Source organism: Petromyzon marinus, chromosome 48 (assembly GCF_048934315.1).
Source record: "Petromyzon marinus isolate PM22_M1 ecotype Great Lakes invasive population chromosome 48, UKy_Petmar_22M1.pri1.0, whole genome shotgun sequence".
Taxonomy (NCBI): domain Eukaryota; kingdom Metazoa; phylum Chordata; class Hyperoartia; order Petromyzontiformes; family Petromyzontidae; genus Petromyzon; species Petromyzon marinus.
Genome location: NC_133714.1, coordinates 470286 through 497475, shown reverse-complemented (window position 1 = coordinate 497475; position 27190 = coordinate 470286). Strand labels below are relative to the sequence as shown.

The 27190-nt window shown below is 50.4% G+C and overlaps 2 protein-coding genes and 1 long non-coding RNA gene across 4 annotated transcripts in view; 2 read left to right on the top strand and 1 right to left on the bottom strand.

Annotated features, from left to right (window-relative positions):
• SLC19A1 (solute carrier family 19 member 1) overlaps positions 1–21492 on the bottom strand; it is a 28979-nt gene extending 7487 nt beyond the window's left edge. Inside the window, exons 1-4 of one of the 2 annotated variants that reach the window (XM_076074427.1) lie at positions 21347–21492; positions 15048–15148; positions 7297–7447; positions 4393–5254 (exon numbers count right to left, since the gene is read on the bottom strand). In XM_076074427.1, the coding sequence (XP_075930542.1) occupies positions 4393–5254; positions 7297–7447; positions 15048–15055 (1021 nt within the window). In that variant the 5' untranslated portion in view covers positions 15056–15148; positions 21347–21492. Of the gene's footprint in view, positions 1–4392; positions 5255–7296; positions 7448–15047; positions 15149–18097; positions 18181–21346 lie in introns of those variants that run through there. The other variant, XM_032972240.2, reaches the window with a different exon arrangement.
• The window catches only part of LOC142931065 (uncharacterized), a 47072-nt gene that overhangs the window by 10064 nt on the left and 9818 nt on the right, over positions 1–27190 (top strand). The window lies entirely within an intron of this gene.
• LOC142931059 (uncharacterized) lies at positions 18077–23525 on the top strand. Its single transcript, XM_076074412.1, has 3 exons — positions 18077–18103; positions 19045–21001; positions 22520–23525. The coding sequence occupies exons 1-2, from the start codon at positions 18077–18079 to the stop codon at positions 20605–20607; spliced, it is 1590 nt and encodes a 529-aa protein (XP_075930527.1). The 3' UTR covers positions 20608–21001; positions 22520–23525.

Genomic DNA, 27190 nt, shown 5'->3' with positions numbered 1-27190 from the left:
TGCAAACCTGTTCCTGGGGGTCGGAGATTGGATCACCGTTTTTTCCCCTAAGGATGGTAATAGTTGTGGCGCTGCAGGTTACCTTTTTGATGGAGTTAAATAGAGATTTGTGATCGTGGGCCACTGAGGCAGACTCCATCTCCTCAGCAACCCACGACCACCCATCCTTGCAGCGACTCACGGCTCTCAGAACCTCCGAGTGAAGGCTGCGGTAAGCCTCCTCCATTCTCTGACGTGGGATTCTGTAGCCGATGACAGTGGGCCTGTCGCTTTTTCTCAACTATCCTGAATACCTCCTCTGTCAGCCAGGGTCTCTGGGGAGGTCTGGACCGCGTACCCAAAGCAGTCAATGCAGCTGGACGAGTGACATTCCTAAACCTCGCCCATTTACCCTCGACCTCCGGAGGAGTGGGGGACGATGCCAACCCCAGCCGCAGGCGATGATGAAATTCTCGCTTGCAACTTTCATCAGATAACTGAGACCAGGCCACTTTAGGTTGGAATGGGGTCCTGGGTGTACACCCACCACCACAGACACACAGGCAGACACAACCTCATATACAAAGATCCCCCGTGTAGCCTTAACAGACTGTAGGGGCAAGTGCTGTTAGCGAGCACCAATGAAGGCCTATATACACACACACAGACACACACGAAGACACACGCTTCCCACCTCTCCTACCCCTCCCCTCCACTGTAATGCTATCGTCGTTGAGAATGTATCTGCATTATAATTACTTTGGCAGATTTAAATTTGTATTTTCTTCAGAGATACAGCATGGTATTTGATGGTCATTTATATATTTCACTTAAATTTTCTTTCAAAAAAGATAATCTTCATATTGCGATTATGACTTGCAAGCTATTTTTGTAATTTCCCTTATCTCTCATTGTTTATCCTTCGTTTATTTTACTCTGATGCGTTTGTCAGAGAAGCGGCGGTGTTGTTTTTTGTCGATGAAACGCCGATTTAAGAGCTCCTTGGCTCACAGGGAACTTCGAAATAACCTTGAAACCGAAACGGAACGTCGTTCGGCCGAGCCAGCGATCGTGTCCCGCAAATATCGTCGGGATGTGTCCTCCTGTGAACATCGCAGCAAAACCCAGGACCAGTCACGAACATCGGCATCTGCCTGTCGGGTGGCAGGGATCGATCTGTGTCGAGACCAGATAGCCCGGCACCGCCACGTTGAGCTTCCCCGCACGAGACTGCGCATGGTGCTGACCGACAAACCACCCCAGGGTGTTAATAAAGAATTAAAGCTTTCGTGACTGCATAAATTACTCATTGGTTTTTTCGGTAAAGTCACGTATGTAGAAATACCATAAAATTATATTAAAATAAATCAATCACGACGTTTCGACCGCAACACAAGCGATCTTCATCAGGTGTAAAAAACAAACAGCGAGGGAGCATATAGGGTGACTTCAACGCAACACATAGAGAGCGCCAAACTGCATGGAGGTAAATACAACAAGATGAGAGACGAGAATTCAACAAACCTAAGAAAAATTTACGTGATGCAAAACCAGTCAGGCCAACAACACAGTTATACACTTGCCTGGCGGACCACGAATTTCAGAAGAGTGCTAAATTTCGTGTTCATCCTCTGGATTGAACATACCAGCATAGACAGAGTGAACAAATACGAGGTACAAGTCAGCAGAAATACATGTACAGGGACACCAAGAGGCAATAAGGGGAAAGACGGACAGAGAAGCAATAAAAAGGGCCGGCGGGGTGAACAGACAGAGGCTTAAAATAAGCAGTGGGGGGAGGGGCCGAAGAGAGCAAGGGGCACAATCAGTTTAGGACAGAATTGTAAAGGTAACTTCCCTGTAATTGATTTATTTTAATATAATTTTATGGTATTTCTACATACGTGACTTTACCGAAAAAACCAATGAGTACCCCCAGGGTGGTTCCACAGCGGAGGAAAAGTTCAGGTGCAGGGTGGGGGTGGAGAGCCACGCAGGCTCATCCCGTTGTGTGCTTGAAGGTTGATGACGGGCAGGGCAAGGGGCACGGGGAGGTCAGGGCAGGACCACGCACGGAGCTCCGGTCCCAGGCTTCAGCAGGGACTCTGCCCGGAACGGGCCTCGGCTCACGTGAGGACCGAACCCTGATGACACGGGACACGTGGAGGGGGATGTCGGCTTAGCCATTGTTACTTTTACCCTCCGCTAATGGCGCGAATGGTTAATTATCTCTCTATGGAGGTTCAAAAACCCCACTGGCAATTCGATTAATCATTGTGATTCAGGGTCCTGCTCTTTGATTCGAACGTTGATCCAGAATCTTGTTTCTACCATCTCGTCTTCTGTATCGCTCTCCTTGTAGAGTTTTGCTTTCGCCGTTTGCCTGAAATGATGTAACATGAGAATAGCATTTGCATATACAGGAGAACCCCTCTTAACGACCAACCCTGTTCATCGTTTAACGGCAGGCCTCCATTGAGCCCAATGTGTAGTGTATAGTGTAGTGTATAGTGTAGTGTATAGTGTAGTGTATAGTAGTGTATAATGTAGTATAGTGTAGTGTATAGTAGTGTATAGTGGAGTGTATAGTAGTGTAGTGTATAGTAGTGTATAGTGTAGTGTATAGTGTAGTGTATAGTAGTGTATAGTAGTGTGTAGTGTATAGTAGTGTAGTGTATAGTAGTGTATAGTGTAGTGTATAGTGTAGTGTATAGTAGTGTATAGTAGTGTAGTGTATAGTGTAGTGTATAGTAGTGTAGTGTATAGTAGTGTAGTGTATAGTAGTGTAGTGTATAGTAGTGTATAATGTAGTGTATAGTAGTGTAGTGTCAAGTAGTGTATATAGTAGTGTAAAGCAGTGATGTGCGGTGAGGTCGATGGCTGGGGATGCACTGGCTAGTGTCAGACCCAGATTCACACACTGAGGGGGGCGTGGCCTCACGGAGGGGGGCGTGGCATCACTAAGGGGGCGTGTCCTCACTGAGGGGGCGTGTTAGACACGTCCCCCGCAGCGTGTTAGACACGTCCCCCTCAGTGAGGCAGATGTGATAGCTGCCTCCCCTGGTGCTTTTTCATTGCAGTTTCATGACGAGACCAGCGAGCCTAAATATCTTTATACACATACGTGAAATTAGTTACCTGGAGTATGGAAGGCGAGGACATGAAATGAAGGGGTCTACAAACATTACATTGGTGACATACTGAGATAGTAACAGGCACGCGCTTATTGCCTGCGCTCCATCCAGCTACTGAGGGGTTGCGCAATCAGAGGGGAGGCTGAGCTCGTCGCTGCCTCACCTCTCGTCTCGTCCTGTATTTGCAGCGGAGCTCCGCAAATTTGGCGATTTTGACTCTAAAAATGATTGGAATCGTATAGAAATTATATTTATAACACAGATCAGTGGAACAATCTTAATATCTATTTAATTTGATAATTCTTTTTTTTTTACTTTTCGTAACAGCCATTTTCATTGGAGTATGACAGGTGAGGCTCTGCCTCCCCTGCCTCCCCTGACCGCACGTCCCTGGTGTATAGTAGTGTAGTGTATAGTGTAGTGTAGTGCCTCCATAGAGCCCAATGTGTTCGCTTACCGACCATTCCCCTGTTAACCACGGGCTGTTGTAGGTACAGTAAATATCTAAATTAATGCATTTATTTACCGTGTTTCTTTTAATATTATTTCCATAATGTTGTTAGTATCTTTATGTATTAATATCCATTGTTTAAATATTGTAAAGTGTGCTTTTTGGGTGAAAAAGGGTAACTTTCAATGGTATCGGAACGCATAAAGCCTTTAACGTGCGTTCCCTATCCTCGCTTGACGACCAACTCACTGAACGGCCGGCTACGTGGAGCCAACCCCCTCCGTTGAGAGGAGGGGGTTCTACTACACGGTGTTGAGATACATTTGATTCAAACACGCAAGATCCTGTGCCTATATTGTGTGAGCGTTAGCAAATAGATATTGATGCGTTAGACTCCCAGTATCCACGTGACAGGACAGGTGGGGTTCATGGCTCTTGACCTCTTGACCCCAGTCTACATCAATAACTTTATGCCAACAGGAAGGTGCGTCTCTGTCGCCTACAGCAGAGCCTCTAGAGCAGTGCTTCTTAACCTGGGGGTGTGCCCAGGGCCCACCCCCACCCACTGGGGGTGCCCCCACCCACCACCTGGGGGTGCGAGATGCCCTTGCTGGGGGTAGCGAGATGTGGCCAGATTTTTGTTCGAAAGTAAATCATCGAAAGCACAAATTAAGCCACAGGGCACGTGAACCTACAACTTACTTTGTTTCATCAGATCCTATGTATTTATTAACATAAATGAAAAATTGCGATTTTGAAACAAAGGGGTGCAAGGCTAGCTGAGGGGGGAGGGGGGTTGAGGGGAGAGGGGGGGTGGTGCGACCTCACTCAGCAGGGTGGACGCCGCCTCCGTGGCGCCGTTGTACACGCGGGGGTTGTCGCGCGACGGCTCCACCTCGTCCCACAGCAGCTGCACGTAGTAGATGACCATGTAGTACCCGGTCATGCCGAACACCCACCAGGCGCACCACGAGCACAGGCTGGGCGACGAGGCGACGGCGCGGCCCGCCCTGCGCAGCCACTTGAGGTACGTGGCGGCGGCCGCCCGTCCGCGTCCCCGCCTCCCCCCGGCCCGGCCGACGCGGCCCTCGGCGCTCACGGCGGCGGAGCCACCCCCTCCGGCGGGCTCCGCGTCGCCGTTCGCGAGCGGCCCCCGCTCGGGGCGACGCCCGTCGTCGCCGTCGTCGCCGTCGCCGCCGTCGCCGGCGGCGGCGACGGCGGCGGCGCCCGGCGGGGGCCGGTGGAAGAAGAGGCTGCGGCGGGGCCACGGCAAGAACAGCGAGAAGAGGAAGGAGACGGAGACGAAGCCCAGGGAGACGCGGTTGAGCGTCCCGTAGGAGACCCCCCACACCGTCACGCACAGCTGCCCCAGCACGGAGCTGCTGAAGAGGCCGAGGAGGGTGGCCGCGCGCGACACGCTCGTCACGCGCTGCACGTGGCCCGTCTCCACGAGCGCGAAGAGTATCGGCGAGAAGGCCACGCGCGCCGCCATGCTCACGCCGTAGAAGAACTCCACGAATTGGATGCCGAGGATGCCCTGCGTGAACAGCAGGAGCAGCCACACGGCCACCAAGCTGGCGCTCTGCAGCACCAGCATGGGCTTGTAGCGCAGCAGGTCGGACAGCAGGAAGACGGGCACCAGCACGGCCATGTAGGAGTAGACGAGCACCGGCATCACCTCGTTGGCGATCTGGGCCCGCCGGGGGCAGCAGCAGCAGCAACAACAACAACAACAAACGAGCGGCGTCAAGGCTCGCGCTCCCGTCACCGCCGGCGCGGGACCGCCCCGTTCGGTCGCGCGTTCGCCGCTCGAGCCGCCCTGGTTAGCACCGCCGGTTCGTCCGGTGCGTCGACCGTAAACGGCAAGCTCCGTCCGCTTCACAGTGGACGTGAAGGAGACCCCGTGGCGTCATTCGCGAAAGGTGGAAAAACCCAGCAACCGTCGCCACGGACGACGAAGCTCCCGCTCGCTACGACCGTGAGAGGCAGCAGCGCCCCTTCCCTGACCTGGTGATGGCGGCTCTGTGCTATGAGAATGGCACGGATATCGAACGAGCTCGTGGTTTGAATCCAGCTGAAGGAACGCTCCGCTGGAGCTCTCTCTGCAGATCCTCGCTTCTACCCGCACGATGGCTCTCGTGACTTGTGCTATTCTGTGATTGGAATTTACCTACGCTCATTCCGGGCTTCCTCCTATAGTTTGCATTCTATCTATAGTGCGAGTGTATTCACTATTATTACGAAAGGTTTTTTTTACCATATTTCAATTTTTTTGTATTACTGTCCGTCCCACCCTCCAGTTAGACAGCCAGCCAGCAAAACTTTTTTATATTGTATGAGCTCAAGACACTCGTGCATCATTGTTCACTAAAACAAAAACTGCCGCGTGTGACTATAAATACAATGTATGACAGGGGGCAGATATTGATCTATATTTCAAATGGGCTTTGTGTGATTGTGGGTGAGTGAAGGTATTTGTTATTTTTTCCACTTGTTTCAGTCCAAGGTTTTGGGTTATGACAATCCTAACCCAGGCCCATACTCACACGTCTGCTTACCTGCTCAACCACCTTGCTCATAGGAGAGATGTTAACTACCTCGCCTTTTATGCAGGAGGTTGTGGGTTTAATCCTGACCCTGACGCCTGTATATTTGGAGCCTGCATGTTCTCCCCGTGGTCGCGTGGATTTTTCTCTGGGTCCTCCGGTTTTCCCCTCCACATTTAGAATGAACGTCAAGCGTTTAAGAGTATTTGGCTGCTATACATTTCCGCGTGATAAGCCACTTTTGTTGCGCTATCATTTGTGATGGCCAGTTCACTTCTGGAAAAGAGCTACGTAGCCCAGTGGGGCCTTACCTGCATGGGTAAAATAGTCTTAAATAGTCTCAATAACTTTAAAATAAAAATAATGGGCCAAGTGTTGGATAATATCCCGTCTAGAAGGGCCAATGCAATCATGCCTATTATATATTTAATATACACGTTATTTTTTTAATTCAAGGGTATTAGTATTATTATTGATGAGTCTGTCGAGTTTATGTTATTTGTTCTTGTCTAACGCTTCATTGCCAACACAGTTAAGCGTTTTAGTTTAGTTTAATAAATGTTCAATGGCTCAGGTGTTGACCCACGCTCGCTGGCTCGCTCGCTCACCCAAAACACTGGCCAAAATCACCCTCGCCCCTGTTCGCCCAATCGCTCGCCATAAGCGCTCCCCAAACGACGCACGAAACTCGCCCGTCGGCCCGACGGCTCGCCAGCCCATTCGCGCCCTCGCTCGCCGAACCACGCACGCGTCCACAATTCACCGAACCGGACCGCGGTTCCATCCGTTAGGAATGCGCGTCCGAGCTCGCCGCGTTCGCTCTCAACACGCAGCCGCTTAGCGCTGTACCGGTAACCAATTGGCACGTTTTTGAGTATCACGTGATGCAACCACCTTGCCGGTTGGCTGTGTCGAGCAGCGGCGGGTTTAACGACACGTTCATACGCTTTAACATGTTTAATCGTAATTAGTATGCTTTGTTTCACTGATTGATCAATCGGTTTTGGATATGCATTGTTGTTTTTTTTGGAGTGATTCTCACACGAGCCCTCTTGGGTTTTCCAAGCTCACCTGCATCACCTTTTTAAAACTGTTTTTAATTGCACTGTTTGTCTGTGCGAACAATAGAATATATACGCTCTATTCTAACCCCCCCCCGCCTCCCCATTTATTGTGGACGCCTCACCTGCTCGCGTGTCAGGTTCTTGTCCGGGCTGAGCAGGAAGGGCATGAGGAAAGACTCGGCCGGCCTCAGCTGAGACACGAAGCCGTAGGTGCAGACTATCAGCGCCGGGCACCACCAGGTGGAGCTGGCCATAGCGCCGACCGACTCGCTCCTGGTTCACAAACACAAAGATCCCCCGCCGCCCGCCGCGTAGCCTCAACAGACAGTCAGGGCGAGTGCTGTTGACGAGTGGCGCCTATGACGGGCTAGCACGGTGCACCGGTGGGTGGGTGGCCAGCAACCACGCCCGGCCGCCTTTGTCGCCCCAGTGGCGATGTTTATACGTCGCACCGGGTACTCAGTTGAGGCTGAGTCGACCTAGGGGAGGCCCAGAACCGGTTCAGATTATATTCGACCCCGATGTTGGCCGTGAGTGGGGATCGAACTCGGGTTGCCGGGTTTGTAGCGCGGTGCGCTAACCACTGCGCCACCGCTCTCTATATGAAGACAAACATCCCCCATATAGCCTTTAATAGACTGTTGGGGCAAGTGCTGTTAGTGAGCAGCACCTCTGACAGCCGGCATAGAGAATGAGGGGGTGGGTGGCGAACGCCACGCCCGGCAGCCTTGATGTCTCCCGAGTGGCGATGTTTATACTCGTTTGAGGCCCGGGACTGCTTAACAAATAATTCATCTTTTGATTTAAAGCTTTCGTGACTGCAGTAATTCATATTCTTAGTTTTTTCGGTAAAGTCACGTTGAAGAGAAACAACAAAATAACAAAATATATATAAAACAATAAAAAATTCTCACGACGTTTCGACCATAACTCAAACGGTCATCATCAGGTGTGTCGGTTTGCATAAATTTATTTTGAAAACGGCATATTTATTTATATATATAAAAAAATAACGTTTGCGTCACGCGCAACGATTGGCAGTTTGCCCAGGACTAGTCCATCTATTTTTTGAAAAGAGGAGGGGGGAGACGAAATTTGTTTTTATGTATGCTGTCTGAAAGCCACTGTAAGCGTGAACAATCAATCAAGAACTGAAATGATTTATCAAATCTTTCCAATGATTGCTAAGATAGAATCCATCTTCTCGGTTGAAATTGTCTCTGTGCTTGTATATGTGGATAGCCTCATGAACGAATCTCTCATGGAAGCCAGATGGCTTACAAAGAACCTCCGTCTTGGAAAAGTCAATGGCATGTGAGCCTACTGAATTAGAACAATGATCTGCTACGGCCGAGGTGTTGGTCCTACCGTGTTTAAGGTCTGCTTTATGTTCACGAATGCGGTCCGAGATATGGCGTTTGGTTTCTCCAATGTAACTACTACCACAGAGGCAACTTAGTTTGTAGACACCAGGGTATTGTATGTCCGGAATCACATCTTTTACAGACGGAACCAGATCACGGATTTTATGTAATGTTTAACCAATACATACTTCACTTGGAATGGAACTTTCTACAAACAAACTGAGGGCACCCCAATGGGCTCCCCCCTTTCTCCAGTTATAGCTAACATTTTCATGGAGAAATTTGAGACTGACGCCATCCAGACTGCCACTCTGCGCCCAACCTTATGGAAGAGGTACGTGGATGACACTTTTGTCATCTGGCCACATGGCCGGCCTGCTCTTGACCAATTCTTCGACCACATCAATTCCATACACCCAGCCATCAGATTTACCATGGAAGTCGAAATAGATGGCAAGATACCTTTTTTGGATGTCCTAATTAAAAAGAGACCTGATGGTTCAATGAGCCACTCTGTCTACAGGAAAGCTACCCATACGGATGCTTATCTGAAACCGGATTCCCACCACCATCCATCACAGAAGAATTCTCTCATCAAGACTCTGTATCATAGAGCCCAATGCATATCCGACCAGGAACACATAAGCAGTGAACTCAAGCACGTACACCAAGCTCTTAGGGCTAATGGTTACTCCGACTATACAATCCGCAAAGCTATCACTCAAACCATGAAGAAGAACCCTCTTGAGGAGCCTTTCAAAACCATCACTTTACCCTACATTGCTGGGATCACAAAAAAGATCTCCAAAATCTTGAATAAACACAAGATCCAGGTCCGTTTCAACACATTACATAAAATCCGTGATCTGGTTCCGTCTGTAAAAGATGTGATTCCGGACATACAATACCCTGGTGTCTACAAACTAAGTTGCCTCTGTGGTAGTAGTTACATTGGAGAAACCAAACGCCATATCTCGGACCGCATTCGTGAACATAAAGCAGACCTTAAACACGGTAGGACCAACACCTCGGCCGTAGCAGATCATTGTTCTAATTCAGTAGGCTCACATGCCATTGACTTTTCCAAGACGGAGGTTCTTTGTAAGCCATCTGGCTTCCATGAGAGATTCGTTCATGAGGCTATCCACATATACAAGCACAGAGACAATTTCAACCGAGAAGATGGATTCTATCTTAGCAATCATTGGAAAGATTTGATAAATCATTTCAGTTCTTGATTGATTGTTCACGCTTACAGTGGCTTTCAGACAGCATACATAAAAACAAATTTCGTCTCCCCCCTCCTCTTTTCAAAAAATAGATGGACTAGTCCTGGGCAAACTGCCAATCGTTGCGCGTGACGCAAACGTTATTTTATATATATATATATATATAAATAAATAAATATGCCGTTTTCAAAATAAATTTATGCAAACCGACACACCTGATGATGACCGTTTGAGTTATGGTCGAAACGTCGTGATAATTTTTTATTGTTTTATATATATTTTGTTATTTTGTTGTTTCTCTTCAACGTGACTTTACCGAAAAAACTAAGAATATAAATAATTCATCGTTACCAGCGTTGGGCCGTGAGCGGGAATCGAACTTTGGTAGCGAGTGGCGAGCCTGTGGTGCTAGAGGAGAGTGGGGGGGGCAGAGAGCGCTTAGTGGACGAGCGCTGAGCAGGACGTCTCTCTGCACAACAACAACAAGACCACCACCACCACACGTACACAGACCCAACCACTCGTGTCTTAACACACCGTGCACGGAAGTGGCACCGTTTCGTACGATAGATATAATTTTTTCAGAATAGTTATTTAGACTGGAGGAATCCGATGAGCTATAAAGCTCTCTTTTCACAGATGTTCAGTAGGAATACCTGTCAACCCCTTATCAGTGCCCTACCTTATCACAGACAAATTCCAACCTTATTAGTCACCCCGTGCCATAATAAATCTCAACGTTCATCCTAAATAGTCCCATCACAAACAAATAGACAAAAACAGTTTTTGCCCTAATGAAACGGCTGTACGCCGTAAGGTCCTGAAAACTCAATTTCCCTGTACGGGAATAAGGGTACACCGTATGGGTTGACAGCTGTGAGTGGGGGCACGTGGTCAGAACGTTACAACAGCACACAATACAAACAACATGACAGGAGTGGAAGGTATTGGAAAGGTAAACAAATCACTTGAAACAAACTATACAAATAAAACTAAACTACTTTGTTTTTTATCTTACCAGGTAAAGCCCACTGAGCGATGAGCTTATTTTTCAAAAGCGACCTGGCTGTCACAAATGATAGCTCCACGAAGTGGCTTATCGCGTGGAACTGTTTTGCACCAAAATATCCTCAATAACCTAAATGCATTCCCAAGGGGCTCTGCCACGGTTGGCTACCTGGTCGAGGTTTTGCCGGTCAGCCCTTGGCGCGGGAGTTCTCTGCTCTAGCCGCGGTCGGCGTGTCCTCTCGTAGCAAATCTCTGCCTGTTGCCGAAGGTACCCCGGGTGAACTGGTGTCTGGCAGCCCACCCGCCTCACGGTACAGAGGTCAAAACCCATAGGTCACGCCTCGAGAGGGAGGCCGCATGATCAGCAGGTTGCCGAGACTGGAATCCTTCTTGGTGATGGATCGTGGCTAGAGGGGAGCTCCGAGCGGGCGATTAATGACCGCTTTCCTTGACGCAAGCAACCTGTTCCATGACAAATGACGCATCAACGTGTCTAACTTCTGTTGCAGACAATTACACGAACTGGGCAGTCAACATTTCATCTCTCGTATCTCGGAATGTTTTTGGCATAACTCTCTTGTGGCCTGACTTTGAAGAGCCAAGAAGAATCTGGACGAGTCTCTTCGAAACAGAGATGATCGTCGGGTAGATGATGCCACGGCCGGTCGATTCCATCCATTGCCAAATATAAATCTACGAGACATGTGCATCATCATCGAGCCAGAAAAAAACACATTTGACCCACACAAATGGCACGACACACGCTACACGAATACCGTCATGCCAGAAGCTGCACCCACCACCACCACACACTGTGGTGCAACAGCCGCGTCCCAAACAAGTTGTTATTACGCGGAGTGGACATTTTAACCTGCCGTCCTCGATGGCGTTTCAAGCACTGCTTTTACAATCGCTATCAAAAATCAGCCCACGGCGTTCGGTTGGTGGTGCTCACGACGTTTTAAAATAGCCTCGTCCGGGCACTGGAACTGTGTCTTGGGTGCTACGAGGACAAAGATTTGAAGTAAATTTATGTTAACTCGTACATTTTAACCGTATATACATAATCTCTTAACTGTAATTCTTACGCATCTTATTGTTAGTTTTCATGTTCGGTTGGAAACACTTAAAAGTCTGTGCTCTCCAGTTTCCTGCCATGAAAGTGGACCTCAGTTTTTTGCCCAATCCTTCCACAGGAGGCTCAAACAAACTTAATAAAGGAACATGCCGGGCGCAATAACACAGGAGGAGCTGTTGCATGCTAACCATGGGTGCTTGCAACAATCACAGACACAAAGACCCCCCAGTGTCGCATTAACAGACTGTTGGGGCAAGTGCTGTTAGCGAACAGCACCTATGAAGGCCAGCACTGTGGCACACGAGGGGTTGGGTGGCCAGCACCATGCCCGGCCACCTTTGTCTCCCTCGTGACGATGTTTACACACCACACCGGGTACTCAATTGAGGCTGAGTCGACCTAAGGCGAGGCCCACGACCGGTTCAGATAATCGTCACCGGTGTTGGCCGTGAGCGGGAATCGAACTCGGGACCGGGTTCGTAGCGCACGGCAATAGACACGTCGAGCCCCGAAGCACAAATCGCGTACGCCTGCTGTAGCTCGCACAATCATGCGCGCGTGCACACGCTCACCGCTTTGCACACTGGCGCGCGCACATCCCAATTAGCACAGTTGGCTACGTGCGGTGCGAAAGAAGTTCAGCGTATGGCACATATGTAATAACAGGGCGCCGTGGTCTGCCAGCTCTGAACCAAATTCTTCAACCACATCAATTCCATACACCCAGCCATCAAATTCACCATGGAGGTGGAAAAGGATGGCAAGTTACCATTCTTGGATGTTTTAATCGAAAAAATACCTGATAGCTCAATGGGACACTGTCTACAGGAAAGCCACTCACACGGATGCCAATATAAAACCTGACTCCCACCACCATCCAGCCCAGAAGAATTCCCTCATCAAAACCCTACACCACAGGTCTCGTTGCATTTACGACCATCACCACCTAGCCAGTGAACTGGAGCACGTACACCAAGCTCTCAAGATGAATGGATATTCGGATTGCACAATCTGTAAAGCTGTCACCCCAACCATTGGGAGAGAACCACCTGAGGACCCAATCAAAACCATCACCTTGCCATACATAGCAGGGGTCACCAAAACTATTTCAAAATCATGAGCAAACACAAGATCCAGGTCTGATTCAACACAGTACATAAAATTCGTGATCTGATCCCATCTGTGAAGGATGTAATCCCTGACATGCAATACCCCGGTGTCTACAAACTAAGTTGTGCCTGCAGCAGTAGTTACATTGGAGAAACCAAGCGACATGTCTCAGACCATGTTCGTGAACACAAGGCGGATCTGAAACACGGTAGGACCAACACCTCTGCCTGGGCTGATCGTTGTTTTAACGCTGTGGGCACACGTGAAATAGATATCTCCAAGACTAAGGTACTATGCAAACTCACTATCAACAAAGATCTGGTCATTAAGCCATCCAGATATATAAACACAGACACAATTTCAACCGAGATGGTTACAAACTGATCAATCACTGGAAGAATGTCAACCAGGTGAAGTCATAACTTGCTGTGATGCTTCCATCCTACCTGCCGATGTTAGCAGTTATTTCCGACTCTCTGAGTTACATTACTTTGTTAAATGTCTTTACATTAACAGGCTAAATGTCTCACTAACATAGCCGCTGTTTCCCTTTTCCTCGATGTGGCGGTGGCTCTCGTTGCTCAATAGGCTGAATGTGTCTCATTAACACAGCCGCTGCTGCGGGAGACATCTCACATTGACATGCTAATCTCTAATCTCACCGTAGTCGTGGGATTACATTATCAGGTTGACATGCTAATCTCTAGCAACACAATTGCCGAGGTATATTACTGTAAATTCCATCCTTAGCCCCGCCCACTTACCCTTGGGTTGTACCCATCTCAAACCTTTATAACCTCTTGCTGCAGTAGCTCTCCCGTTATATTTCTCCTGCCTCAGCAGTTCGCCTGCTGTATTTTTCACCTGAAGACGATTGCTCGTGTTGCGATCGAAACGTCGTGATTGTTTTCATTATTTTTCTATCTTCGTGACTTTACCGAAAGACCCAGAGAGGAGGAGGGATAATCACGAGTATGGGTGCGTTATATAATAACCAACTAGCAGAGGGGCGTAACTGGGTTAAAGGTAAAGGGCGGGGTCAGTCGGGAAGCTCCGGGAACCTGCTCGAAGGTTCTAGAAGGAGGCGTGGCCGGAGGCAGGGCCTGGCCACGCCGAGGAGTATATAGGGGGACGTGACCGAAGGTTCGGGGCTGTGGTGGGGTCCCGGGTCCTGGCTGCCCTTGCTGTCTTCACCGTCATCTCTTCGTCATCGTCCGGCCGCGTGGCCGATCCTCTGCACGGCTCCCATCGTCGCCGTCGCTATATTAGTCAGCCAGCTATAGAGTTAGACGCCGACGATGGGGCTGCGTAGATGGGTCAGCTCTGCGTAGCCGTGTATATGTGTCGCCCAGGGATTGTGCCCGCAGTGTGAGAAATAAATAAGAATCCCTCTACACGTTGTGTCTCGCAAGTCGCTCACTACGCATACAAGGGTGGCTCGTCGCCACCTCTCGCGTGTCAGTCGTGGGGCGCGAGCAGCACAAGGGAGTGGTGGCTCTCTACCACTGGGTCCGTGGGACTTATCACTATCAACGATTTACAACAGAACGGAGGCCTCTCGAGGGGACACTAATATTTTGGCCGGTCTCATTTCATACGACATCATCCGTGTAATTTGCATCACAGGACGCTGTAATTCATAAAGGTTTTCGGGTTAGATCGCGTAAGTATAAATGTTGTGTCAAAACCCTCCACCACCCGACACAGCCAATTAGTAAGGCATTTGTCATGTAAACAAAACGCCAAATAGTTACTACTTCAGCCCACCAGTGTGTTGGAGAGTAAATCCACAACATTTACCATTTCAGTACCGTGACGTTTCACTGGTAATTACATCCAGCGTCATCGGGCGATTTGCAAGAATAGTGAAGCCATCCACCTGCTTCCGCTCTTGCATAGAGCAGCAGGATAATGGTTGCCCCGATTTCTAATGGAGGCACGGCAAGGCAGCCAGGACCGGACCTGTACATTGCCATATTTTGGGGTGATTGTGTTTATAACATACGTGTGGGCAGAGCCACCTTCCTCACCAACCACACAGACCTCTGACCACCCACCCACCACCACCAACAACCACCACTCACCTCGCCATGTCCTCCACAGCCGTCTCTCTTCCTCCACTGTCACAGTTGCCACTCCGCCACGTCGACACATGTGTGTGTGTCTGCGTCTCGCCGAGTGTGCCCTGGGTGAGGGAGGGAGACGTGTGTGATGAAGAGGGGGGGGGTCTCCGAGTCGACAGATTTTTAATTCCCGACCACCACAACAACAAGACTGTTCAGGGGGTCGATTGCCAAATGCTTGCGGGCACTCCAGAAAGACAAACCCACACAAGGGACACACACAGTGGGGTAACATCATGCCCAGTTCACTCTCACACACAGTGGGGTAACAACATGCCCAGTTCACTCACATACACAGTGGGGTAACAACATGCCTAGTACACTCACACACGCACAGTGGGGTGACAACATGCCCAGTTCACTCACACACACAGTGGTGTAACAACATGCCCAGTTCACTCACACACACACAGTGTGGTAACAACATGCCCAGTTCACTCACACACAGCGGGGTAACATCATGCCCAGTTCACTCACACACACACAGTGGGGTAACATCATGCCCAGTTCACTCACACACACAGTGGGGTAACATCATGCCCAGTTCACTCACACACATTGGGGTAACATCATGCCCAGTTCACTCACACAGTGGGGTAACAACATGCCCAGTTCACTCACACACACAGTGGGGTAACAACATGCCCAGTTCACTCACACACACAGTGGTGTAACAACATGCCCAGTTCACTCACACACACAGTGGGGTAACATCATGCCCAGTTCACTCACACACACAGTGGGGTAACATCATGCCTAGTTCACTCACACAGTGGGGTAACATCATGCCCAGTTCACTCACACACACAGTGGGGTAACATCATGCCCAGTTCACTCACACACACAGTGGGGTAACATCATGCCCAGTTCACTCACACACACAGTGGGGTAACAACATGCCCAGTTCACTCACACACACAGCGGGGTAACATCATGCCCAGTTCACTCACACACACAGTGGGGTAACATCATGCCTAGTTCACTCACACACACAGTGGGGTAACATCATGCCCAGTTCACACACACACACAGTGGGGTAACATCATGCCCAGTTCACTCACACACACAGTGGGGTAACATCATGCCTAGTTCACTCACACACACAGTGGGGTAACATCATGCCCAGTTCACACACACACACAGTGGGGTAACAACATGCCCAGTTCACTCACACACAGCGGGGTAACATCATGCCCAGTTCACTCACACACACAGTGGGGTGACAATATGCCCAGTTCACTCACACACACCGTGGGGTATCATCATGCCCAGTTCACTCACACACAGCGGGGTAACATCATGCCCAGTTCACTCACACACACAGTGGGGTGACAACATGCCCAGTTCACTCACACACACCGTGGGGTATCATCATGCCCAGTTCACTCACACACACAGTGGGGTAACAACATGCCCAGTTCACTCACACACAGCGGGGTAACATCATGCCCAGTTCACTCACACACACAGTGGGGTGACAACATGCCCAGTTCACACACACACACAGTGGGGTAACAACATGCCCAGTTCACTCACACACACAGTGGGGTAACATCATGCCCAGTTCACTCACACACACAGTGGGGTAACATCATGCCCAGTTCACTCACACACACAGTGGGGTAACATCATGCCCAGTTCACTCTCACACAGTGGGGTAACATCATGCCCAGTTCACTCACACACACAGTGGGGTAACAACATGCCTAGTTCACTCACACACACACAGTGGGGTAACAACATGCCCAGTTCACTCACTCACACAGTGGGGTAACATCATGCCCAGTTCACTCACACACAGTGGGGTAACAACATGCCCAGTTCACTCACACAGTGGGATAACATCATTCCCAGTTCACTCACACACACAGTGGGGTAACATCATGCCCAGTTCACTCACACACACAGTGGGGTAACATCATGCCCAGTTCACTCACACACACAGTGGTGTAACATTATGCCCAGTTCACTCTCACACACAGTGGGGTAACAACATGCCTAGTTCACTCGCACACACGGACAAAGTCCTCTTCTGTGCCTTACAAAATGAAATAATTTTCTACCTCCGTGATGACTTTACCGAAAGAACCAAAGAGTATGAATTCCTGCAGTCAGGAAAGCTTCAAATCAAGATTGAAACAGTTTATATTTGTAATACTGCATTGGCAGCGAAGTGTTATACAGCAACAAATAACGAAACAACTCAACAGACTCATGAATAATAATCATACTAACACTCTCGAAGGGAAACAAATATAAATGTATACTAAATATATATAATCGGCATGACATTTTAGGCATTGGCCCTTATAGACGGGATATTCGCCAACACCCATTATTTTTCTTTTAAAGTTTGGGAACCACTGACTTAAAGACTATTGGCAATAATTTGTTTTATTTTACCAAGTAATGCCCACTAAGCTATGGAGCTCTTTTGTTTCAGAAGCGACCCCCTGAATATCACAAATGATAGCTCAAGGAAGTGGATTATTATTATCATATGGTGATTTATAGCAGCAGTCAAATACTCTAAACGCGTGTTTCTAAATGTCGAGCACCCTGACAAAAATTCGCAAACTCCAAATATACAGCAGGTATCGTCAGGGTCGGGATCAAATCCACGACCTCCTGTACACCAGGCGAGGTAGTTAATATCGCTTAGCCACCCTGATGATGATGAGAACGAGAGACACACAAACTCCAATTATACAGCAGGTATCATCAGGGTCGGGATCGAACCCACGACCTCCTGTATACCAGGCGAGGTAGTTAACATCTCCTAGCCACCCTGATGATGATGAGAGCGAGAGACACACAAACTCCAAATATACAGCAGGTATCGTCAGGGTTGGCATCGAACCCACGACCTCCTGTGTTCCAGGCGAGGTAGTTAACATCTCATAGCCACCGTGGCGCCCCAAAGACGAGCCAAGAGCGACTTCCAATAATTATCCGATAATTGTTGCTAATGCGGATGAGAGGAATCCTAGATGATTGTGGCACAGCCATACCGTTGGGTGACACACTTGGGCTCCTCTCTCGGTAGACTGTGCCCAAGCTCAACACTGGGCCAAAGGTCACAGTGGGTTGTCCCCTGGGTGCATTAATGAGGGTGGGCGGCGCAGTTGTGGTCATCAAGTGACACGCGCACAGCGCGCACGTCACTTTCATCATCATCATCCACCCCTCCTCGCTCGCTCGCCAGAAAAAAACATCACAAACCACGTGGCACACACCATCACGCGCCACTCACACACCATCACGCGCCACTCATACACCATCACACCCCACTCACACACCATCACACGCCACTCACACACCATCACACACTACTCACACACCATCACACACCATCACGCGCCACACACACCATCACACACCACTCACACACCATCACACGCCACTCCCACACCATCCCACACCATCACACGCCACTCACACACCATCACACGCCACTCACACACCATCACACACCACTCACACACCATCACACACCACTCACACACTATCACACCCCACTCACACACCATCCCACACCATCAAACGCCACTCAGACACCATCACACGCCACTCACACACCATCCCACACCATCACACACCATCACACACCATCACACGCCACTCACACACCATCACACACCACTCACACACCACTCACACACCATCACACGCCACTCACACCATCACACACCACTCACACACCATCACACACCACTCACACACCATCACACACCATCACACGCCACTCATACACCACTCACACACCATCACACACCATCACACACCACTCACACACCATCACACGCCACTCACACACCATCACACGCCACTCATACACCATCACACGCCACTCACACACCATCACGCGCCACTCACACACACCACACCATCCCACGCCACTCACACAGAGAAACACAGAGACACAGAGAAACACAGAGACACACAGAGGGACACATAGACACACATAGACACACAGAGAGACACAGACAGACACAGAGAGAGACAGAGGGACACAGACACACAGAGGGACACAGACAGACACAGACAGACACAGAGAGAAACAGGACACAGAGACACAGATGGACACAGAGAGACACAGACAGACACAGAGAGACACAGAGAGAGACAGAGACATACAGAGGGACACAGAGACACACAGAGGGACACAGACAGACACAGAGAGACAGAGGGACACAGAGACACAGAGGGATACAGAGAGACACAGACAGACACAGAGAGAGACAGAGGGACACAGAGAGAGACAGAGGGACACAGAGAGAGACAGAGGGACACAGAGACACACAGAGGGACACAGACAGACACAGAGACAGAAGGACACAGAGACACACAGAGGGACACAGAGAGACACAGAGGGACACAGACACAGAGAGAGACAGAGACACACAGAGGGACACAGACAGACACAGAGAGAGACAGAGGGACACAGAGAGAGACAGAGGGACACAGAGAGAGACAGAGGGACACAGAGACACACAGAGGGACACAGACAGACACAGAGACAGAAGGACACAGAGACACACAGAGGGACACAGAGAGACACAGAGGGACACAGACACAGAGAGAGACAGAGACACACAGAGGGACACAGACAGACACAGAGAGAGACAGAAGGATACAGAGGGACACAGAGAGACACAGATGGACACAGAGAGACACAGATGGACACAGAGAGAGACAGAAGGACACAGAGAGACACAGAGGGACACAGAGAGACACAGAGGGACACAGACAGACACAGAGAGAGACAGGGACACACAGAGGGACAGAGACACACACAGAGAGAGACACAGAGACACACAGAGAGACACAGAGGGACACAGAGACACACAGACACAGAGGGACACAGAGAGACACAGAGGGACACAGACAGACACAGAGAGAGACAGGGACACACAGAGGGACAGAGACACACAGAGAGAGACACAGAGACACACAGAGAGACACAGAGGGACACAGAGAGACACAGAGACACACAGAGAGACACAGAGGGACACAGAGAGACACAGAGGGACACAGACACAGAGAGAGACAGAGGGACACAGTTCGTGTCGTTTTGCCGTTTCTCGTGCACCTCGATCCCGCTGTTGAAGAAGGCAGCGGAGACTTTCACCACGGCGCTTTAACAACCCAGGCGGGGGGGGGGGGTGCCGTGCGTGGCGGGTCGCGTGGCCACAGCGTGGCCACAGCGGCCACGACTCGCGGGCCCTGTGGCGGGTCGCGTGGCCACAGCGTGGCCACAGCGGCCCCGACTGGCGGGCCCTGTGGCGGGTCGCGTGGCCACAGTGTGGCCACAGCGGCCCCGACTGGCGGGCCCTGTGGCGGGTCGCGTGGCCACAGCGGCCTCGACTGGCGGGCCCTGTGGCGGGTCGCGTGGCCACAGCGGCCCCGACTGGCGGGCCCTGTGGCGGGTCGCGTGCTCCACTCCCCCAGTCGTGGAGGGAGACGCGGCGCATTCCCCCACTGCGTTTTGCCGTTTAGGGCGTTAGGCAAAAGGTCGTAACGAACGAGACAGAGCAAACGAGACAGACTAAAAACGAGACAGACTAAAAACGAGACAGCGAACGAGACAGACTAAAAACGAGACAGACTAAGAACGAGACATACTAAAAACGAGACAGACTAAAAACGAGACATACTAAAAACGATACAGACTAAAAACGAGACAGACTAAAAACGATACAGACTAAAAATGATACAGACTAAAAACGAGACAGACTAAAAACGAGACGTACAACACAGACGGGGCAGACAACGCAAACGAGACAGCGGAGACAAGTAACACAATGCAGAGCAGGGGGGACACACCAGGGGGGTCCACGTTTTGCAAGCGTAGAGAAGGGAGGGAATGACCGTGGCCGAGAAGACCTGAAGCTTAATGCGGAGCGACAGACCAGGTAGCTTCCACACAGCGTTACGCAACCGATTAAAAGGGGGGGGGGGCAGGGACGAGGCAGGGGGGGGCCGGGGGCTGGCAGGGGGGGGCAGGGACGAGGCAGGGGGGGGTAGGGACGAGGCAGGGGGGGGCAGGGACGAGGCAGGGGGGGGGCAGGGACCAGACGGGGGGGGGCAGGGACGAGGCAGGGGGGGCAGGGACGAGGCGGGGGGGGGCAGGGACGAGGCAGGGGGGGGCAGGGGGGGGCAGGGACGAGGCGGGGGGGGGCAGGGACGAGGCAGGGGGGGCCGGGGGGCGGGTAGGGACGAGGCAGGGGGGGGGGGCAGGGACCAGGCAGGGGGCTCACCAGTGAAGTGGCTGCGAGTGGTTTTGCACTTGAGCCGAGTCAGCAAAGAGCCTCGCGGTTCACCGCGGTCCCTCACCGCCCCTCGCACGAGACGGCTGGCGGGGCGGGGGTGCCACTTAGGGGTCGCGGTGAACTGTCTGGGGTGTCCCAGGCGACGTCGGTGGTTGTTGTTGTTGTGTCACTTGGCTGCGCTTTGAGTTCGACGATGTTGACAACAACAAACAACAAAGTCGCCTTCGTGTATTCCCGTGTGGTGGTGGTGTCGCCGCGACGATGATGTCTTATTATATTTATGAATCATGCATATCAATAGTAATATTTATATGCAGACATTAAGCCCCCCCACCCCCGACTTCTGGTCTTCGCATCTGATCGGCTCACGACTTCACCGAAGACCCAACGATTATGAATTCCTGCAGTCACGAAAGCTTTAAGTGAAGATACATTTATTTATGTTTCTGCCTTGTGATGGCACTTTGTAGGATGGACGTTGAGATGTATCAGGGCACGGGGTGACCACTGAGGTCTGAACATGGTTGTAATAATGTAGGGCAATGATAAGGGGTTGACAGCTGTGTTACCACCACCACTATCACCACCACTATCACCACCACCACTACTACTACCACCACTACCACCACCACTACTACTACTACCACCACTACCACCACCACTACCACTGCCACTACTACCACTACCACCACCACCACCACTATCACCACTACTACCACCACTACTACCACCACCACTACCACCACTACCACCACCACTACTACCACGACCACTACCACCACCACTACTACCACCACTACCACTACTACCACCACCACCACTACTACCACCACCACTACTACCACCACCGCCACTACCACTGCCGCCGCCACCACTACCACCACCGCCACCACCACTACTACCACCACCACCGCCACCACTACCACCGCCACCACCACTGCTACCACCACTATCACCACCACTACCACCACCACTACCACCACTACTATCACCACCACCACCGCTGTTGTCACCACTCCGCTGGTTTCTCAGTCGGGCCCTCGTCCAGCCACTGCCGCGGGGACGCCTCGTGGTGTCGTCTGTGCCCCCTCGTTCGATGGGATCGCGCCATGTGCCGCAAATAAGCGGCATTCATTTGAAACACTTGTGGTGCCGCCGCAGCGGAGCCGCTCCAGCGGAACCACGCCCACCACCGCGACGCCGTCACCGATGCCTCGGATTTCCCGCCACTCTCCCGGGGCCCGTGCCTTCTCAGATGTCCGCGTTTTGCCCACTGCACAGTCGTGAGGCCGCCGCAGCAGGGCCGCTCTGCCGAGGTCGTGCCCACCGCCACGAAGCCGCCACCGGGGGATGCCGACGCCGACGCGGTGCATCCTCGCCACCCCCCCCCCCCCCCGCACGAACGCACACACGCCCCACGTAGAGCCGGGAGGGGAGGTCACCCGGCTGATAGGTTTTTGTCCAGAAGTCCCTAGTGGGATCGAACTTCATGGTTTCCTGCGGCCGGGAAATTGGGCGCTCTTCCCCCTGTAGCTGACATGCACTGCGGCGCCGCGACCTAATATTAAAGTTGCATGGTCACGGCAAGGGCCATCGAACCACCGGAAGTGGAGCCACACACGCACAAGCACGGGTCAGTGGGCTGGTAGCGGGAGAACAGAGAGCGGACGTCGGTGAGATCACTGCGGCGACGTCACCCGAGCTGGGATCCGGGTATCGATAGGGCGGGAAAATCCGAGCCCCTGATTGGTTTGGAGGCCAAGAGACCAAAACGGCGAAATTCCTTTGTTGTAGGTAGGATCAAGGGAGGGGGATTCAGGTAGGAAGTGAGTTCTTCTTTAAGATCATCGCGGTTCCAGGAGCAGCAGAGTCAGCCGTCCGAGACGTCCGTGAGACGTACTCCAGCACCGACAGGCTCGCCCCTCTAACGAGTCAACTCGCCGCCTCGTCCCCCTTACAGCGGTCAGTACATCAGGTGGAAGTAAGTGCGAGGGAGAGAGGCGTAAGTTTAAGTGTTTTAAATCCAGGGTAGAGAGCGGGGCGATCGGTAGGAGAAATTGAATCGAAGACCTCCGAGGGATAGACTAGCGTCCACTGACCCATACCATCACACGTAGATCAAATTGGTTACTCGAGATAAATAAAATTCGCTAGTGGGGGGATAAAACTGTGTTGTGTGGTCTTTTGGGAGCGTGAAGTGGAGGGCAGAGTGTGCTGGGTGTCTACGTGTATGCGCGGCTGTGCACCTCGAGACGAAGTGTGTGGTGTTTACGTGCCCGCACGATTGTTTACAGTAGCGCGTTGCGCTCGCATACCGGTGTGACGGCGTTGCGATCGCGCACCCGTGCAATTGTGTACAGTACTGTGCGGCGCGTACGGGCATACGAGGCGACTTTCGGTGGTGCCCAGTGCTCGCGTACCCGTGATATCGCTCACAATAGTGCTTAGCGATCGCGTACCTGGGTGGCTGTGTTGCGGTCACGCACCCGCACAATTGTCTAATCGCGAAGTAGCGGGTTAAAGCGCCGAGCGCGGCGCGTGTTCGCGCGACCGTTTGAGCGGGGCCTTTAACTCAGAGCTGAGCGAGCGTCCCCAATCGGCGGCGCACGCACGGCAGAAACCCCGCCCGCCCATCCCCCGGCTCCAACCCCCTCGCGTGCGATTGGTGTACGGGGCTGGGCAGAGGGTAGGGGCGTGTTTGTTATTGTCGGCACACGTGGAGCGCGGGTGGGAGGGAAACACGCGCCGCGCCTGTTTGTTTACGGGCGGGACGGAGATTTTACTGGCGAGCGGGCTTACAGCGGCACGCCGCCTCTGAACGGCAAAGCGCACCGCGAGCGTAAACACAGACCGCTGCGTCAATTGAAACATGGTGACGCGGGCAGCCGCAAAGTCGGGGGCGCAAGGGGGCGAGGAATTGGGGGTCGGTAGCCCGGACCCCACAGAGCAGCCGGGGGGGTAGTGGGACGAGTGTTACGGGGGAGTCGGAGAGCAATGGTCGCGACAATACGGTGATGGCGGGGGACGGTAGCCCCCACACACTGCCTATCCTTGCTTCAGATATGTATTCAAGAATGCTTCTTGGTTACATGTTTTGTTTATAATACAAACTAAAAAATTATCACTTTTTTTTCGTAGGCCCTTTTAGTTTTCGTAGGCCCTAGGCACAGTCCTTACTGTGGCCTATTGGATAACATGGCCCTGGTGAGCGGGTGAGTGAGTGAGGTGAGTGAGTGAGCTGAGTGAGGCGAGTGAGGTGAGTGGGTGGGTGAGTGAGGTGGGTGAGTGAGGTGAGTGAGTGAGGTGGGTGGGTGAGGTGAGTGAGGTGAGTGAGGTGGGTGGGTGAGGTGAGTGAGTGAAGTGAGTGAGGTGGGTGAGTGAGGTGAGTGAGGTGGATGGGTGAGGTGAGTGAGGTGAGTGAGGTGGGTGGGTGAGGTGAGTGAGTGAGGTGGGTGAGGTGAGTGAGTTGAGTGAGGTGAGTGGGTGAGTGAGTTGAGTGAGTGGGTGGGTGAGCGAGTGAGGCGAGCGAGTTAGGTGAGCGAGTGAGGTGAGTGAGGTAAGTGAGTGAGTGAGGTGAGTGAGTGAGATGAGTGAGATGAGTGAGGTGAGTGAGGTGAGTGAGGTGAGTGAGGTGATTGAGTGAGGTGAGTGAGGTGAGTGAGGTGAGTGGGTGAGCGAGTGAGTGAGGTGAGCGAGTGAGGTGAGTGAGTGAGGTGAGTGGGTGGGTGGATGAGTGGGTGAGTGTGTGAGTGAGCGGGTGAGTGAGCATCCCAAGAATATACCCTTAAATTCACACCCATCGACTTGCAGAGACCTTTAGACTCATCCAGAGATCTACAGGTTCACATACAGAATCATACACCTACAGCAACCCACATAGAGATCTATAGTTTAACATACAGAATCATACACCCACAGCGACCAATACTACATATATAGTTTAACATACAGAATCACACTTACAGCGACCAATACTTACATTTATAGATTCACATACAGAATCATACACCCACAGCAACGCACACAGAGATCGATAGTTTAACATACAGAATCATACACCCACAGCAACCCATACAGAGCTCTATACTTTAAAATACAGAATCATACACTCACAGAGACCCATACTGTTATCTATAGTTTAACATACAGAATCATACACTCACAGAGACCCATACTGTCATCTATAGATTCACATACAGAATCACTCACAGCAACACATACTGTCATCTATAGTTTAACATACAGAATCATACACTCACAGAGACCCATACTGTCATCTATAGTTTAACATACAGAATCATACACTCACAGAGACCCATACTGTTATCTATAGTTTAACATACAGAATCATACACTCACAGAGACCCATACTGTCATCTATAGATTCACATACAGAATCACTCACAGCAACACATACTGTCATCTATAGTTTAACATACAGAATCTTACACTCACAGAGACCCATACTGTCATCTATAGATTCACATACAGAATCACTCACAGCAACACATACTGTCATCTATAGTTTAACATACAGAATCATACACTCACAGAGACCCATACTGTCATCTATAGTTTAACATACAGAATCATACACTCACAGAGACCCATACTGTTATCTATAGTTTAACATACAGAATCATACACTCACAGAGACCCATACTGTCATCTATAGATTCACATACAGAATCACTCACAGCAACACATACTGTCATCTATAGTTTAACATACAGAATCATACACTCACAGAGACCCATACTGTCATCTATAGTTTAACATACAGAATCATACACTCACAGAGACCCATACTGTCATCTATAGTTTAACATACAGAATCATACACTCACAGAGACCCATACTGTCATCTATAGATTCACATACAGAATCACTCACAGCAACACATACTGTTATCTATAGTTTAACATACAGAATCATACACTCACAGAGACCCATACTGTCATCTATAGATTCACATACAGAATCACTCACAGCAACACATACTGTCATCTATAGTTTAACATACAGAATCATACACTCACAGAGACCCATACTGTCATCTATAGTTTAACATACAGAATCATACACTCACAGAGACCCATACTGTTATCTATAGTTTAACATACAGAATCATACACTCACAGAGACCCATACTGTCATCTATAGATTCACATACAGAATCACTCACAGCAACACATACTGTCATCTATAGTTTAACATACAGAATCATACACTCACAGAGACCCATACTGTCATCTATAGATTCACATACAGAATCACTCACAGCAACACATACTGTCATCTATAGTTTAACATACAGAATCATACACTCACAGAGACCCATACTGTCATCTATAGTTTAACATACAGAATCATACACTCACAGAGACCCATACTGTTATCTATAGTTTAACATACAGAATCATACACTCACAGAGACCCATACTGTCATCTATAGATTCACATACAGAATCACTCACAGCAACACATACTGTCATCTATAGTTTAACATACAGAATCATACACTCACGGAGACCCATACTGTCATCTATAGTTTAACATACAGAATCATACACTCACAGAGACCCATACTGTCATCTATAGTTTAACATACAGAATCATACACTTACAGCAACCCATACAGAGATCTATAGATTCACATACAGAATCATACACCCACAGTGACCCATAGAGATCGATAGTTTAACATACAGAATCATACACCCACAGCAACCAATACAGAGATCGATAGTTTAACATACAGAATCACACTTACAGCGACCAATACTAACATCTATAGTTTAACATACAGAATCACACACCCACAGCAACCAA

What these genes read in the sequence shown, in the direction of transcription:
- LOC142931059 (XM_076074412.1), top strand. Translation starts at nt 18,077, where the DNA reads ATGATTGTGGCACAGCCATACCGTTGG. An exon ending in TGGCACAGCCATACCGTTGG is followed by an intron (nt 18,104 to 19,044) that starts GTGACACACTTG and finishes AGGGACACATAG; the next exon opens with ACACACATAGACACACAGAG.